The sequence below is a fragment of the Schistocerca piceifrons genome, chromosome X, assembly GCF_021461385.2.
Source record: "Schistocerca piceifrons isolate TAMUIC-IGC-003096 chromosome X, iqSchPice1.1, whole genome shotgun sequence".
NCBI lineage: Eukaryota > Metazoa > Arthropoda > Insecta > Orthoptera > Acrididae > Schistocerca > Schistocerca piceifrons.
Genome location: NC_060149.1, coordinates 246598019 through 246615341, shown reverse-complemented (window position 1 = coordinate 246615341; position 17323 = coordinate 246598019). Strand labels below are relative to the sequence as shown.

At 44.4% G+C, this 17323-nt stretch overlaps 1 protein-coding gene across 2 annotated transcripts in view; it reads right to left on the bottom strand.

Annotated features, from left to right (window-relative positions):
• Positions 1 to 17323, bottom strand: part of LOC124721875 — a 524898-nt gene that overhangs the window by 126129 nt on the left and 381446 nt on the right. For both annotated transcript variants that reach the window (XM_047247017.1, XM_047247018.1), the window contains one exon: positions 7494 to 7681. In XM_047247017.1, the coding sequence (XP_047102973.1) occupies positions 7494 to 7681 (188 nt within the window). The remainder of the gene's footprint in view (positions 1 to 7493; positions 7682 to 17323) is intronic.

The following is a 17323-nucleotide window of genomic DNA, read 5'->3' as shown; positions in this document are numbered from 1 at the left end:
TTAAGCTTTGGAGCCAGATAATTGAAAAGGTGGATAAGTTTTGCTACCTTTGAAGCATGATTACCTCAGATGGCGGTGCAACAGAGAACATTAACAGCCGCATCAACAAAGTAAGAGGAGTTTTTACAACTCTACGCTCTATCAGGAGATCGAAGGAAATATCACTGAGGACCAAATTGCGGATATTTAAAAGTAATGTAAAATCTGTGCTCCTTAATGGATGTGAAACATGGAAAGTGACAGAACAGTTAATCCACAAGCTGCAGAAATTCAACAACAGATGCCTGAGGAACATCCTGGGCATACGGTGGCCAAATGTCATCTCTAACGAAAATCCTTTGGAAAGAACAAACCACAAGCCAATTGAGCTGCAAATCAGAAGCAAGAAGTGGAGATGGTTAGGACATACTCTTAGAAGACCAAATGAACATATTGCGAGAGAAGCACTTGACTGGATCCCGCAAGGACGACGGAGACGAGGCAGGCCCAAAATGACATGTGACGGTCAGTTGAAGCAGAAGGCCATCAACAAGGAATAGGATGGGAAGAAATGAAGATACTAGCAGAAGACAGAAAAAGATGGCGATCCCTTGTTGCAGCCCTATGCTCCACATAAGGAGTTAAAGGAATTAATAATAATAAATAATAACTCAGTGGCCTTGTAAACGACCGGCGGACGATATGTCAAGTTGTTGGTGTCACGGAACGACAAGCTTCAGCTATGAGTTGCTCTGCTTCCCTAAAACTACTTGTTTCTTGAAGTCATTGCTCAGAGTATGAAAATGTAATGGCTGGTGGGGCTCGTAACCATGATATCACATGGTGAAAGCCATAGATGCTTTATTTGCATTGTGTCGGGATTCGCCGAGCATCAGCAACACGTCAACGTACTCGCCAGATGTGAATGCCATGTTATGTTTATTCTACGTCAGTATCAGTGGCAGATGGAACGTCGGTTGTGAGTGGACTCCGATCGGCCTTGTAAAGGTGCATCTACAGTCTAACCGAACATGACATTAAACAGACCGAGCGAGGTGGCGCAGTGGTTAGCACACTGGACTCGCATTCGGGAGGACGACGGTTCAGTCCCGTCTCCGGCCATCCTGATTTAGGTTTTCCGTGATTTCCCTAAATCGTTTCAGGCGAATGCCGAGATGGTTCCTTTGAAACGGCACAGCCGATTTCCTTCCCAATCCTTCCCTAACCCGAGCTTGCGCTCCGTCTCTAATGACCTCGTTGTCGACGGGACGTTAAACACTAACCACCACCACCACCACCTTAAACAGAACATCGAGGAATTATTTCGCTCCGTGACACCACAAGCTTTACATCTCGTCCGCAGGTGGTTGAGAAGACACGTTGAGTTGAGCGTTCAGGAAAATCGGCAAATGAACATTCCGCTACTAGATCATCCATCTGAACTCAGTTAATTAAGTGCAGCATTTTGCATCCACCTCTAAAACTTTGAACGATTGTATCTTCCTAGCTAAAACTGAGAGAAATTTGATTTGAATTGATTTGTACACGGTTGGTTTAAACACGTTAGTAACATGACAGGAAAAAATAATGTTGCGTTTAAAAAATTATGAATCGTTTCTGTAAGTCTCTGGAAAATACGTAAATAAACTATGTTCATAAGTCCGCAGAAAGAGTAACATTTCTTACGTTTATCTATCTAAATATTCCTTTACTTACTATTTTGTAAGTTACAGAGAAATACACCTATCTCAAAAGCCCTGTATGTAAGCACGTAGTGCACTTCTAGATCTACATCTGTACTCCATAAGTCACCTTGTGGTGTGGCGGAGGGTACTTTGTGTACCACTGTCACTTTCTCCTTTTCCTGTTCCTGTTGTTAATGGTTCACGGGAAGAACGATTGCTGTTAAGCGTTCGTGTAAACTCGAATTCCTCTAATTTTACATCCATACTTCTTCCGCAGTATGTGAGGACCATACGCTTTCCAATATTTGACAGTAAATCACACCGTGATGCAGAACGCCTCTCCTGCAGCGTCTGCCGCTGGAATTGGCTGGGCCGGCCGCGGTGGTCTCGCGGTTAAGGCGCTCAGTCCGGAACCGCGAGGCTGCTACGATCGCAGGTTCGAATCCTGCCTCGGGCATGGATGTGTGTGATGTCCTTAGGTTAGTTAGGTTTAAGTAGTTCTAAGTTCTAGGGGACTGATGACCACAGAAGTTAAGTCCCATAGTGCTCAGAGCCATTTGAACCATTTTTTTGGAATTGGCTGAGCATCTCCGTGACGCCTTCGCACTTTCTAAAAATGGTTCAAATGGCTCTGAGCACTATGGGACTTAACATCTATGGTCATCAGTCCCCTAGAACTTAGAACTACTTAAACCTAACTAACCTAAGGACATCACACAACACCCAGTTCAAATGGTTCAAATGGCTCTGAGCACTATGGGACTCAACTGCTGAGGTCATTAGTCCCCTAGAACTTAGAACTACTTAAACCTAACTAACCTAAGGACATCACACAACACCCAGTTCAAATGGTTCAAATGGCTCTGAGCACTATGGGACTCAACTGCTGAGGTCATTAGTCCCCTAGAACTTAGAACTAGTTAAACCTAACTAACCTAAGGACATCACAAACATCCATGCCCGAGGCAGGATTCGAACCTGCAACCGTAGCGGTCTTGCGGTTCCAGACTGCAGCGCCTTTAACCGCACGGCCACTTCGGCCGGCTCAACACCCAGTCATCGCACTTTCTAAATAACCTGTAACGAAACACTCTGTTTTTCTTCTCTGTTTCTCCTATCAGTTCTATCTGGTACGGATCCAAGACTGACGAGCAATATTCAAGCGTTAGTCGAAGATGGTTTTGTAAGCTACGTCCTTTGAGCATGGACCAGACTTCCTTAATGAATCTCACTTTGGCATCTACCTCAGCTGCTATTAATTTTATGTGGTAGTTCCACCTTAAATCGCTCCATACACATATTCCTAAATATCTTATGGATGTGACTGCTTCAAGTGATTCTTCTGCAATCCTGTAACCATACAGTACCGGATCTTTGTACTGGTTTACGTGTAATACGCTACACTTGTTTATGCTGAGTGTCAGCTGCCAGTCCCTGCACTAAGTGTCGATTCTCTGCAGGTCTCCCTACATTTCACAACAGTTTTCTAGCGTTACACTGATCTACCAGAACTTTATGACCACCTACCTTATAGCAAGTATTTATACCTTTGTCACAGATAACAGCGGCGACGCGTCATGAAATGGAAGCAATAAGGCCTTGGTAGCTCGCTGGAGCGAATTGGCACCCCATTTGAATAGACGTGTCACCTAATTCTCGTAAATTCTGGGGCGGGGGCCGATGAACTCTGACGCCACAGTCAATCAAATCCCAGATGTGTGCGACAGGGTTCAGATATGGCGAGTTGGGGGGCCAGCACATCAGTTCGAAATCGCCACTGTGTTTCTCGTACCACTCCATCACACTCCTGTCCTTGTGACATGGCGCATTATTTTGCTGAAAAATGCCACTGCCGCCAGGAAACATGATCGTCATGAAGTGGTGTACGTGGTCTGCAACCAATGTACGATACTCGCAAGCCGTCATAGTGCCTTTCACGAGCTCCACTGGACCCATGGATGCCCACATGAATGTTCCCCAGAGCATAATGGAGCCGCCGCCACCTTGTCTACGTCCCGCAGAATAGGTGTCAAGGATATATTACCCTGTTTTAACATTGGCATGAAGAAGAACGTATCGGGATTCATCAGATCATGCAACGCTCTGCCACTGCGTCAACGTCCAGTGCCGACCGTCACGTGCCCATTTCAATCTTAGTTGCCGATGTCGTGGTATTAGCATTGGCACATGCACGGTTCGTTGGCTTCAGAGGCTCATCGTTAGGAGTGTTCGGTGCACTGTGTGTTCAGACGCAATTGTACTCTGCCCAGCATTAAAGTCAGATGTTAGTTTTGCCATAGTTCGCCGTCTGCCCCGTTTTACCAGTTTTCCGAGCCTACGACGTTCGACATCTGTAATGAGGGGTGGCCGCCCAACGCCACGACGTCTGGACGTGGTTTCGCCTTGGTTTTGCCACGTCTTGAAGACATTCATCACAGCACTCCTCGAATATCCGACAAGTCGTGCAGTTTATGAAATGCTCGTGCCGAGCCTCTGGGCCGTCACAATCTGCCTTCGGTCAAACTCAGATAGATTGTGTGCCTTTCCCTTCTACACATGGCTAGCATGTTCACTAATATTACATGCAACGTGCGTGTGTCTGACTAGTAGGCATTCCTCTCCAGGTGACGCTGCTATCCCCTGGATGGGTTTATATCTATAGCATGTCGGTGGTCATATGTTCTGGCTGATCAGTATATATAACAGCATCATCAGCGTAATGCCTCATGGACTACCGACGTTATCCACTTAGTCACTTACATATACCGTACAAAGCAATCGTGCACTAGCACTCCATTAGGGTACATTCGAAATTACTTTTACGTCTGAAGACTTCTTTCCGTTGTGAATGACATTCTGTGTTCCGTTTGCTAAAAACTCTTGAGTCCAGTCGGAGTCTGATGTTCTGTACGCTTGTATGTTCTTCATTAGGCGTCAGAGCGGGAGCTGTATCGAACACCATTCGGAATTAAAGGAACACGCAATCAAACAGGGCGCTTGTATTTACGGCTTCCTGGATCTCGTGGACGAACAGAGCAGGCTAAAATTCTCACGATTGTTGTTTTCGGAACCCATTTTGACGTTGGTTGCATGGTGTCTTCGTGGTATTGCAGTTTTAATAGTTAGCAGTGCAAACGATTATATAATGCAATATAGTGTACACTACAGATTAAAATGGTGGCTGCTGTGTTTGGAGACGAAGTTGGAAGGCGCACGGTAGGTAGCAGCTATAGTGCGTGTCATTTACGACAGCGGCCGAGTTTAGGTTCGTTCTGCGCATCTGACGTCACAAAATACAGTCAGCTCATGAACAGAGAACGACGTTGCCAGAGCTCGACTGCAGTGCAGAGCACGGACGAGTGGCTTCAGTTTTAGAAACGTTCAGTCATAAATAAAGTAATTGATCAAAAGCAATGTCTTGATAGCAGACTTTCTTTTATAGAAAGTTTGGAAAAAGCATTCTTTCTACCAATTGCTTCAAATTCTATTAATTAATTAAACCAAACAAGCGATAAGCCTCCTAATTCAGGCGATAGCAAGGGAAGGTGTTTGTATCATTCTCACGAACCGCTTTTTCGCAATAAAGAACAGCAGTAATTGTTTATTTCCTATTGTGCTTCGACGAAACGTGAATAATTCATAGTCATACTAACAGCGTTTGTCGGTATTTTGCGTCATGTTTTGAAGTCCTCCAGTAGTTCATTTGAATAAGAAGCTACGTTAGCGTAATGGTTAAGGTGTTTGGCTGCTACGCAAAAGGTTCTGAGTTCAAATGTTGTTCGCTGCTTAATATTTTCTTTATTTAAAAACAATATCGAAGTGTCATACTTCATGAATTTTATTCGTTTGAATGTAATTTTTTGAAATTTCTAGTGCTTTGTCTCTTCATTATAATCATAATAAATTTTCGGTTTTTCTAATTTTGTCCTCCAATATATCTTTTCACAGCAATTAAAAACAATGAAAAGGCACACATACAATATTCATGTTATCTGTTTTGTTTTTATATCTTCTCTTCCGCAGTCGCTGTTTTACTATTCATATTGAGATATATTCTTTGCGACAGTATTAAAAGTATTATTTAGAGCAGAATTTCTGCTCGTACGTTGCCGAGCTACTTGATTGTCTGACGCAATTCTTTGCTTCGATACTTTGGCAACATCATCACATTCAATGTATTTGTCAACTGATCTACGTTTCGGCAAGCATTTGCTGTCCGTTGTGACAAACACAAATTGTTTGCACACTGCACCTCACTGACAATATATTTTAGTTTCTATGTTTTATTACGTCCACAATTCAGTTTTGTGTACTTCGCCAATTTTGCTTTAATCAGAACTTTTTAGAAAAAAGCGAAATGACTCTGGTATAAATAAAAATTTTATTATAGTTGCGAAAGACGGAATATTTCTCAATATTACATACGACACCTATCTGGTACTTAAATTAAATGAGATATTGTTATACAGTAAATTTTATACGAAATTTAGTTATTTTGTCCACATTTCATTCTCAACATCGTGGCAACTAAAATCGACTATAGGGAAAGTGTTGTGTACGTAGTGCCGTGTAGTCAGCACGTACACAACTTTCCCTCTAGAGCGCGCCCCGCTAAGCACAACAGCGCAGGCGCAGCGCTCGTCTGTCTCCACACTACGAGATGGCGCTGCCATAGAGACGGACCAAATTCTGCTTCCGCCGATCCATGTATTAATATGTAATGCAGCCAATGAGATTGCTGCTAAAGTAGAACCTTTTCTCCTCGTGGATCACACTCGCGCAGTGATACATGAACGCAAGCGGTATTATAACGAGTGTACAGACCTCCGATTAGTCAGTCTGCATTTGTCTGCACCGGTCTGAACCAGTCTACATTTGTGTGTACCAGTCTATAGTCAAGTTTAAGTCTGTGCCTAATAAGATTACCATATTCCTGTACAATGCCATGAAGATACATGTATAGACACTTTTGTCAAGTATCAGAGATATATGTGAGAATAAGATTAACGTACCAATACCAAAGGAATTTCGGATTGTCAATTGTAAATAGCATCCAGAACCAAGTTAAGTAATTTTTATGCTTGTTATTATTTTAATAAATGCTGCGAGAATTAATCAAGTTCTGTTTAAAGTTAGTCACCGTCAATCTGCTACTCTAAGCGTGCAAGTGGCATTTCTATCGTCTGACCTAACAGCAGAAGATAAACACGCTACGATAAGACCACTAGACATATTGCTGACACTCGCCTACTTCGTTAGAGCGAAAAGTCAAATAATCTGATGGTGTGTGTACTGAAGGTCTTACAGTACGCACACCACAGAAACCATACGCTATGGACTTTTACCTCTGCAAACTCTTCAAAATTTCGTGCAATGGTTTACTACATTTAATGCTGCACAATAACTGCGTTGAACATCGAAACAAAATTAAGTCATTTATGGGGGGAAGGTATCAGTCAAGAAGATGTGTAAAAATCAAATTTTTGGGCCAAATAATTTTTTTTTGAAATCGAATGATAAGTGTGTCAAAGCAGTCGGAACACCACGTGTCAGCACAGGCGAGCAGTGCAGTGATGACAAAATAGCGCACAGCGCGGAATCCGGGGTGCACGTCTCTGCAGCAGCGAAAGGGTTAATGCGGCCGTGGTGGCTTTACTTCATAAACTGCGCGCTCCCCCTTAACGTAAGTTTGAGAACTATACTAGACTACGGCGCTGCTTCTCTTGGCGCGTGCGTTGTTTGCAACTGGCAACGCAGCAATCTCCCGCGTCTGAGCGGGCATGCGCGAGCCGCCAAGATAAAAGAATTCAACTATAGTACTGTACTGACCTCGAGGCGGCAGGTCCTGTGGCGGGTACTGAGGCGGGTAGGGGTACACGTCGACGGGCGGCGTGGGCGGCGGGTCGGTGCAGGCTGCCCCGGTCTCGCGCTGGTAGGCGCTGAAGCGCACGTCTCGCAGCAGCCGCAGCTCCGGCGGCCTCGCAGACGACAGCTCGCACACGCCGCCATCAACCCGCCTGGCACACACAGCACGTATCACAGAGGCAAATGCTCGCTCACCGCTCCGCATCAGTCTCTATCACTAAACATAAGCTGCATCTAAGAGATCCGAGACAAAACAAAGGATACTTAAGCTTCAAATATTCCGTGTGCTGCTTATCGACATGTGTAACCGTACTGCTGTGCTGTTTGTTTATTTATTCGTGTGAAAATAATCAATCTTCAGCATACAAGATACATAGGTATACATACGCAACAGCACTTACAAACTTACTGGTAATTTAAAATTTGAAGACATTTGTACATCTTCCAGGACATAGTCTACATTGATGTAGGCTAGGGCTCTTCTCAAGGACGCGGATTTACCAGTGGGTGTCGCCAAGAAATTGACACCTCAAGGACCTGTACCGCCAAGACTTTATGGACTCCCTAAAGTCCACAAAGAAGAAGTGTCGTTGCGCCCAATTGTCAGCAACATTAGGCCACCTACATACACTCCTGGAAATTGAAATAAGAACACCGTGAATTCATTGTCCCAGGAAGGGGAAACTTTATTGACACATTCCTGGGGTCAGATACATCACATGATCACACTGACAGAACCACAGGCACATAGACACAGGCAACAGAGCATGCACAACGTCGGCACTAGTACAGTGTATATCCACCTTTCGCAGCAATGCAGGCTGTTATTCTGCCATGGAGACGATCGTAGGGATGCTGGATGTAGTCCTGTGGAACGGCTTGCCATGCCATTTCCACCTGGCGCCTCAGTTAGACCAGCGTTCGTGCTGGACGTGCAGACCGCGTGAGACGACGCTTCATCCAGTCCCAAACATGCTCAATGGGGGACAGATCCGGAGATCTTGCTGGCCAGGGTAGTTGACTTACACCTTCTAGAGCACGTTGGGTGGCACGGGATACATGCGGACGTGCATTGTCCTGTTGGAACAGCAAGTTCCCTTGCCGGTCTAGGAATGGTAGAACGATGGGTTCGATGACGGTTTGGATGTACCGTGCACTATTCAGTGTCCCCTCGACGATCACCAGTGGTGTACGGCCAGTGTAGGAGATCGCTCCCCACACCATGATGCCGGGTGTTGGCCCTGTGTGCCTCGGTCGTATGCAGTCCTGATTGTGGCGCTCACCTGCACGGCGCCAAACACGCATACGATCATCATTGGCACCAAGGCAGAAGCGACTCTCATCGCTGAAGACGACACGTCTCCATTCGTCCCTCCATTCACGCCTGTCGCGACACCACTGGAGGCGGGCTGCACGATGTTGGGGCGTGAGCGGAAGACGGCCTAACGGTGTGCGGGACCGTAGCCCAGCTTCATGGAGACGGTTGCGAATGGTCCTCGCCGATACCCCAGGAGCAACAGTGTCCCTAATTTGCTGGGAAGTGGCGGTGCGGTCCCCTACGGCACTGCGTAGGATCCTACGGTCTTGGCGTGCATTCGTGCGTCGCTGCGGTCCGGTCCCAGGTCGATGGGCACGTGCACCTTCCGCCGACCACTGGCGACAACATCGATGTACTGTGGAGACCTCACGCCCCACGTGTTGAGCAATTCGGCGGTACGTCCACCCGGCCTCCCGCATGCCCACTATACGCCCTCGCTCAAAGTCCGTCAACTGCACATACGGTTCACGTCCACGCTGTCGCGGCATGCTACCAGTGTTAAAGACTGCGATGGAGCTCCGTATGCCACGGCAAACTGGCTGACACTGACGGCGGCGGTGCACAAATGCTGCGCAGCTAGCGCCATTCGACGGCCAACACCGCGGTTCCTGGTGTGTCCGCTGTGCCGTGCGTGTGATCATTGCTTGTACAGCCCTCTCGCAGTGTCCGGAGCAAGTATGGTGGGTCTAACACACCGGTATCAATGTGTTCTTTTTTCCATTTCCAGGAGTGTATTTGCTGACCAAATAACTGGCAGAAGTACTAAGCTCTTACGTAGGTAAATGCCCTCATCACATTCGGAATTCTATGGATTTCGTAAAACGTCTCGAGAACTTCAAGCTGAAAGACTCAGATATCCTGGTGAGTTTTGACGTTGTCTCGTTATTCACCAGGGTGCCTCTTCAAGAGTCAGTTGAGCTCATTGCACAGAAATCTGATGCTGTGGCCTTCTCCACCAGACATCACGGCGCCTACAGTATCAGCAACCAAACTGACAGCCTGCAGTCGCGGGTTGCCCTCTTCGCAATCGCACCGAAGCACTACACATCCGACAGGCAATATTGATGATCGGCCACAACAACAACAACACAGCAATGACACCAGCGGCCACCAGAGGCCACTACCGGCCCACATAAACGTAAGGAAGAGGTCACTGCAGATTCTGGAACTATTTTCACATGTCAAACCACGTGATGGGAAACAGTTCCGAGGTACTCATCCGCCGAAGCGCTATAAAGGCCGGCGCTCGGCCGCACATCGGCAGTTAATCGACCGCCAGCAGACGTGGATAGCTGCCGCCCCAGCATCCCGGCTTGGATCTTCTCGCTGATCTCTGGATTAGGCTTGGTATATCAGAGAAGTCTCTGGCAGAGACTGGTAGGAAGTTATTTCAGTTGTTTTCTATATTATTCTTGTATGTAGTTGCGATTCGAAGACGGATCACTGTTTTGTGTTGGTGTTATACTTGGAGAATTTGGTTTGGCTAATTGAACAGTCCAATAAATTGTTTCCGGAGTTTGATCGTTAGTTTCTTCTGCTCACGCAGACATATCATTTGACGAGAAGACGACCGACCTTTACAGGCACGTTCTGATCTCCACGTATTTTCTGTTTAATGGAGAATATTATGAGCAAACAGAAGGAGTCTCAATGGGGAGCCCACTTTCGCCTGTGGTCGCGAATTTCTATATGGAGTACTTTGAGGAGGAAGCTTTGGCGTCATCCAAATGGAAACCTACTTGTTTTCCACATTATGTTGATGACACATTCGTGATATGGCCCCATGGAAGGGACAAGTTCCAAGACTGCCTTACACACCTGAACTCCATACATCCGAATATCTAATTCACTACGGAGACCGAAGCAGACGGAAGTTTACCATTTCTGGACGTCATGGTCAAAGGAAGAGTGGATGGCATCCTGGGCCATGGGATATACAGAAATAAAATGCACACCGACCTGTATTTGCAAGCAAATAACTGCCACCACCCTTCGCAGAGGAATGGAATACTAAATACACTGGTGCACAGGCCGCGCACCATCTCGGACGAAGAGAGTCAGAGAGTCTGCCCCATGAGCTGGAACACCTCAAAACTGTATTTCGGAAAAACGGGTACTCGGAATGCCAGATCAGACGCGCTCTCCGCCCCACCTCTACAGTACAGCGTGTGGAGATGGACGAAGTCACGGAGGAAGAGATAGCCACCGCCTATATACCGTATACTGGCGTACTATCGGGGAAAATTTATTTATTTATTTATTGTTCCGTGGGACCAAATTAAGGAGAAGTCTCCATGGTCATGGAACGAGTCAATACATGAAATTTTAACACGATATTAGAAAGAGATAAAATGAAATGTAAAAAAACATATTCAGGTGACAAGTCGTAAGTTTAAATAAAGAAAATCAACAATGTAACACTTGAATTTGCTTAATTTTTCAGCTCTTCCAGGAGCTCCTCGACAGAATAGGAGTGAGCCATGAGGAAACTCTTCAGTTTAGACTTAAAAGCGTTTGGGATACTGCTAAGATTTTTGAGTTCTTGTGGTAGCTTATTGAAAATGGATGCAGCAGAATAGTGCACTCCTTTCTGCACAAGACTCAAGGAAGTGCATTCCACATGCAGATTTGATTTCTGCCTAGTATTAACTGAGTGAAAGCTGCTAACTCTTGGGAATAGGCTACTATTGCTAACAACAAACGACATTAAAGAAAATATATACTGTGAGGGCAATGTCAGAAGTCCCAGACTATTGAATAGGGGTCGACAAGAGGTTCTCGAACTTACACCACATATAGCTCGAACAGCCCGTTTTTGAGTCAAAAATACCCTTTTTGAATAAGAAGAATTACCCAAAAAAATTATACCATACGACATAAGCGTATGAAAATATGCGAAGTAGACTACTTTTCGTGTTGAAGTGTCACTTATTTCAGATACTGTTCTAATGGTAAATAAAGCAGCATTTAGTTTCTGAACAAGATCCTGGACATGGGCTTTCCACAACAGCTTACTATCTATCCGAACGCCTAGGAACTTTAACTGTTCCGTCTCGCTTATAATATACCCATTCTGTCTGATCAAAATATCGGTTCTTGTTGAATTGTGAGTTAGAAACTGTAAAAACTGAGTCTTACTGTGATTTAGCATCAAATTATTTTCCACAAGCCACGAACTTATTTCATGCACTACATTATTTGATACTGTTTCAATATTACACACAAGATCCTTCACTACCAAGCTGGTGTCATCAGCAAACAGAAATATTTTTGAATCACCTGTAATACTAGAAGGCATATCATTTACATAAATAAGAAACAGCAGTGGCCCCAGCACCGACCCTTGGGGAACGCCCCACTTAACAGTGCCCCATTGGGACTGAACATCACTACCACTCTCAATATTGCGGAGAATTACCTTCTGCTTTCTGTTCTTAAAGTAAGAGGCGAACCAATTGTAAGCTACTCCACTTACTCCATAATGGTCCAGCTTCTGCATTAATATTTTGTGGTAAACACAGTCAAAAACCTTCGTTAAATCAAAGAAAACACCTAGCGTTCGCAACCTTTTATTTAATCCGTCCAAAACTTCACAGAGAAAAGAGAATATAGCATTTTCAGTTGTTAAACCATTTCTAAAACCAAACTGAACATTTGACAGCAAATTATGTGAATTTAAATGCTCCAGTAACCTTGTATATACAACCTTCTCGATGACTTTAGCAAACACCAATGGCATAGAAACAGGTCTAAAATTGTCAACATTATCCCTGTCTCCCTTTTTGTAAAGTGGCTTCACTACCGAGTACTTTAATCGGTCAGGAAACCGACCACTCCTAAAGGAAAAGTTACAGATATGGCTAAGTACTGGGCTAACATACATAGAACAATACTTCAGTATTCTGCTAGATACCCCGTCACATCCACGAGAGTTCTTGGTCTTCAGTGATTTAATTATTAACTCAATCTCCCTCTTGTCAGTATCATGGGGGAGCATTTCAGGTAACAGTCTCGGAACACTTTTTTCTAAGAGCGCTATATGATTCCCTGTTGGGACTAGGTTTCTATTAGGTCACCTGCTATATTCAGAAAGTGATTATTAAATACTGTACATGTATGCGACTTATCAATAACACGGACATTCCCACTACGCACTGATTCTATATCCTCGACCTGTGTCTGCAGACCAGCCACTTCCTTTACGACTGACCATATGGTTTTAATTTTATCCTGAGACTTAGCTATTCTATCTGCATACCACATACTTTTTGCCTTCCTAATAATATTTTTAAGCACCTTACAATACTGTTTGTAATGGGCTGCTGCATTTAGATTTTGACTGTTTCTAACGTTTTGATATAACTGCCACTTTGTTCTACAAGATATTCTCATCCCTCTAGTCAGCCACCCAGGCTGCCTGTTTGTGCTAGTACCCTGTTTTGAACGTTATAACGGAATGCAACTTTCAAAGAGCACGAGAAAAGTCTTGAGAAAAGCATTATATTTATCGCCAACTGTATGAGCGCTATAAACATCTTGCCACTCTTGTTCCTTGATAAGGTTTACAAAGGTCTCTACAGCAACTGGATCAGCTTTCCTAAACAGCTGATGACTATATTTAACACGTGTTGCAGCACAAAAATCCTTTGCAGTTAAAACTTGTGCATCATGATCTGAAAGGCCATTTACCTTTTTGCTAATAGAGTGCCCTTCCAGTAATGGGGAATGAACAAAAATGGTGTCTATGGTTGTTCTACTGTTCCCTTGCACTCTCGTTGGAAAGAATACGGTTTGCATAAGATTATATGAATTAAGGAGGTCTACCAGCATCCTCTTCCTTACACAATCACTTATACAATTAATATTGAAGTCACCACATATAACAAACTTTTTGTATTTCCTATAAAGTGAACCAAGAACCTCCTCTAGCTATAGCAAAAATGTTGTGAAATCATAGTCTGGGGATCTATAATAAATAACAACAGTTAGAAGTGTAGCTCCGTTAAATTTAACCACACCTGCACAACATTCAAACACCTTTTCAGTGCAGTACTTTGAAACATCAATTGACTCAAATGGGATGCCGTTTTTCACATACATGGCTACTCCCCCACACCGAAAAGAGCTCCTCGAAAAGCTGCTAGCCAACCTGTATCCTGGTAAAGGAAGCCTCTGAATTATCTCCTTATTTAAGAAGTGTTCAGATATACCAATAATTTCAGAGTCAACATCTATAAGCAGTTCACTAACTTTATCTCTAATACCTTGTATATTTTGATGAAATATACTAATTCCCTCATTACTCGGATACCTAAGCTTTGTCAAAAGTGGTTCCTTTGTTAGAGAGACTTCCCTTAAGCAGGAATACCTATCAGCTGACTTCAAGCTAAAAAAGTTGCAGCTCTAACACTCACTACTGAAGGAATTTTCCCATGAGTGACCCCACCAACCCCACCTATGCTGTCACCTATAAGCTTTGCCAACCTCCCCTTCCCATACCTGTTAAGGTGCAGGCCATGTCTAGTGAACCCCGTACTGCTGATAGACTCCACCGACACCACTGAAATGTGACTCATGCCTTCTGTCATCAGCGCATCCCCAAGTCTGATGTTATTACGCCTGACGGCTGTATTAAGATGAGGCCGGTCGTGACGCTGAAACGGTTCCACGAAATGCACATTCGTGTTGCCAATCTGAGTGGCTATCTTTTCCAGGTCACCATCTATATCATACTCCACATCCCTATCAATACTATTACCAGCGCCACCGACAATCACTACCTGATCCTCTTTAGTAAAATCCCTACATAACCCCCCAATGTTAACAGTCACCTGAGCCAATCCTGCATTAGGCTTCACAATGCTGGTGACCTGGTACTCACTCCCCAACACTTCCTGCAACTGCTGGCCTACACCTCTGCCATGAGAACTACCTAACAGCAGAACCTTCTTCTTCCTCTTCGACTTTGCAACTGTTCTAGCCACCGTAACTACTGAGGTCTGCTGCATACTTCCTACATCTACAGCTACTAGAGATTCCTCTCCACTAGACTCTGACAGTTGGTCATATCTATTGTAAACACCAATAGTAAAACTGTCTGAAAATCTTCTTCTCCTAGCGGATCTCTTGCCAACAGCCAGCTCCCATTCCCCAACCCCCTTCTCCCTCCTCATCCTATCTAGCTCCTCCTGTGCGTTTTTCAACTGCACCTGAAGGGCACATATCTTACGCTCCTGTTCCCCTATCAACTTACTCTTGCTACATAACCTGCAGTTCCAGGAGAGGATCTCACCAGAATGCCCACTGGCTTCCACACTGCATTCCCCCCAGTGAAAATACTTCGAGCAAGTCTCACACCGCAATCCACTACTCACGAACCTACGGCAAAGCCAACACTTCTCACTCATGGTAAAATTTTACTTTTTCTAAGTTCCGCTACTACAATAAGAAGATATTAAAAACCTGACTACAATAATCACAAACTTACTCTACAAGGGAAGTAACTACTATTATTAAGAGCATTAATAAACAACAAATGTGAATATAGCAAAAGACTAATACAGAAAGAGAATCAAACGTCTAATGACACAGTAACGAAGCTGAAAACAGTTCCCAAAAGGTTCTTCTGAAATTATTTCACCAGAAAACACAAAAAACACCGGTTGAAAACTACTAAAGTTCCTAAATAAACCACTATACACAAACAATGAATTAGTACTTGGCTTTCGATGCGCCGCTACAGCTGCAACTGGTCAGCGCGGAATGTAAACACAGGTAAGAGGTTACGTTGCTCGATACGAAACACAAATATCAGGTCACAACACAAGAAAGGCAGAGGTGAATGAAGAAACCACTAATAAGTCACTTATATAGTAAATATTATCACAAAAAATGTTAAAATATGTATCTGAAACCTAAAAATATATAAAAACTTAGAGAGCGATCTCACACGCTGTCACTCGCTTATGACGTCACACCAAAGACGAATATTGAGGAAACACCGAGTAGGAACTGTCTTTTGCCCGCCCAACAAAACATGAGCATTACTGGGAAGTGTCAAAGATGATATCGGTTTGCGGAACGCCGGCATATACTATATTCCCTGTGAATGTAGGAAGACTCGCATTGGACAGACAGTGCGCACCATCGAAGATCGTTGCCGAGAACATCAGAGGCACACTCGACTTATGTACCCCAACAAGTCGGCAGTCGCAGAGCACTGTTTTTCCGAAAATCACGAAATGAAATACCAACATATCAGGGTCTTGGCACAGATATCTAAATACAGGGACAGCGTCGTTAGAGAGGCTATCGAAATTCGTACCAGGGACGGACTCATCAACAGAGATTGTGGCTATAACCTCAGCAAGGCATGGGAACCAGCACTGAGTCTAATTAAAAAGAGGCTCAGCAAAGAAAACGAACGAGCGACCAGGACGGACGAGGCAGTTACACTGATCCCACCACAGACGCCGACGCCAGCCTCTCAGCGACCGCCGACGCGCGGCCGCGGGCACGGACCGCGGAGAGAACGCCTCGTGGAGGAAGGGGATTTAGGACGGCCGCCCGCCCTCAGGAGCTCAGTTCGTCAGCGCACCTGACGATGGCGACGTGTCTGATCGCCGAAATATTGTGCCCGTTAGACACTATTGACCGGCAGTACACCCGTGGACTGTTCGAGTACATTGATGTAGTATGTTAAATACCACAGTCAGAGTCACTTAAAAACTAATGCTAATTTGGAATTTGAAGAATACATTCAAGGAATGTTAAAATAAAAGAAATGACAAAAATGACAATCCAAGCAACTTTAGCCCAATATTTGGCAATCAGTACGGCTTAAGAGTTTGCGGACGTCGGATCAGTAAAGATACGTCTTCCAAGACCTAGTCTACATTGACATACATGACCAGCAGTTTTTTGAGCATGCTCAAAGTTTTCCCACACGGGTTACTCTTCAGTGATATCAGCAACTAGGTATTCTGATGGTGTCATACAGAGGTGTTGAGATGTCTTCCACATAGATAATGAGGAATACTTCTGTTGACAAACGTTGTCTACAATCCTTATGAAACTTTTCCTGGACGTCAGTCTTGAAGGAAGAGGATGATGATCATATAACTGATGTTTATCGGAGGTAGATAGATATTTTAGGCCTTTCTCTGCATGCAACAACCACATGTCTGATGTCCCGAGGGGCAATTACAGCTAAGTGGTGGAGTTTATTCCGCGTTGTAGGTTTCAGAAATCCAGTAATGGGTCACCACGACTCATTACGAGCGATATTCACATGTTTGACGCCGGCAGAATTGTAACAGACAGATTTGAGGGCATACCTGCTTTTATATGCTGTTTGTCAGAACAGCACGTCAGTGTACGAAATTCTGTGTTCGCTCCTCTGCAGTGTATTGAAATTTACGGGTACGATGATATCTGTGAGTCATACTCTGAGGCCAAAAAAATGCTTCTGGCAATT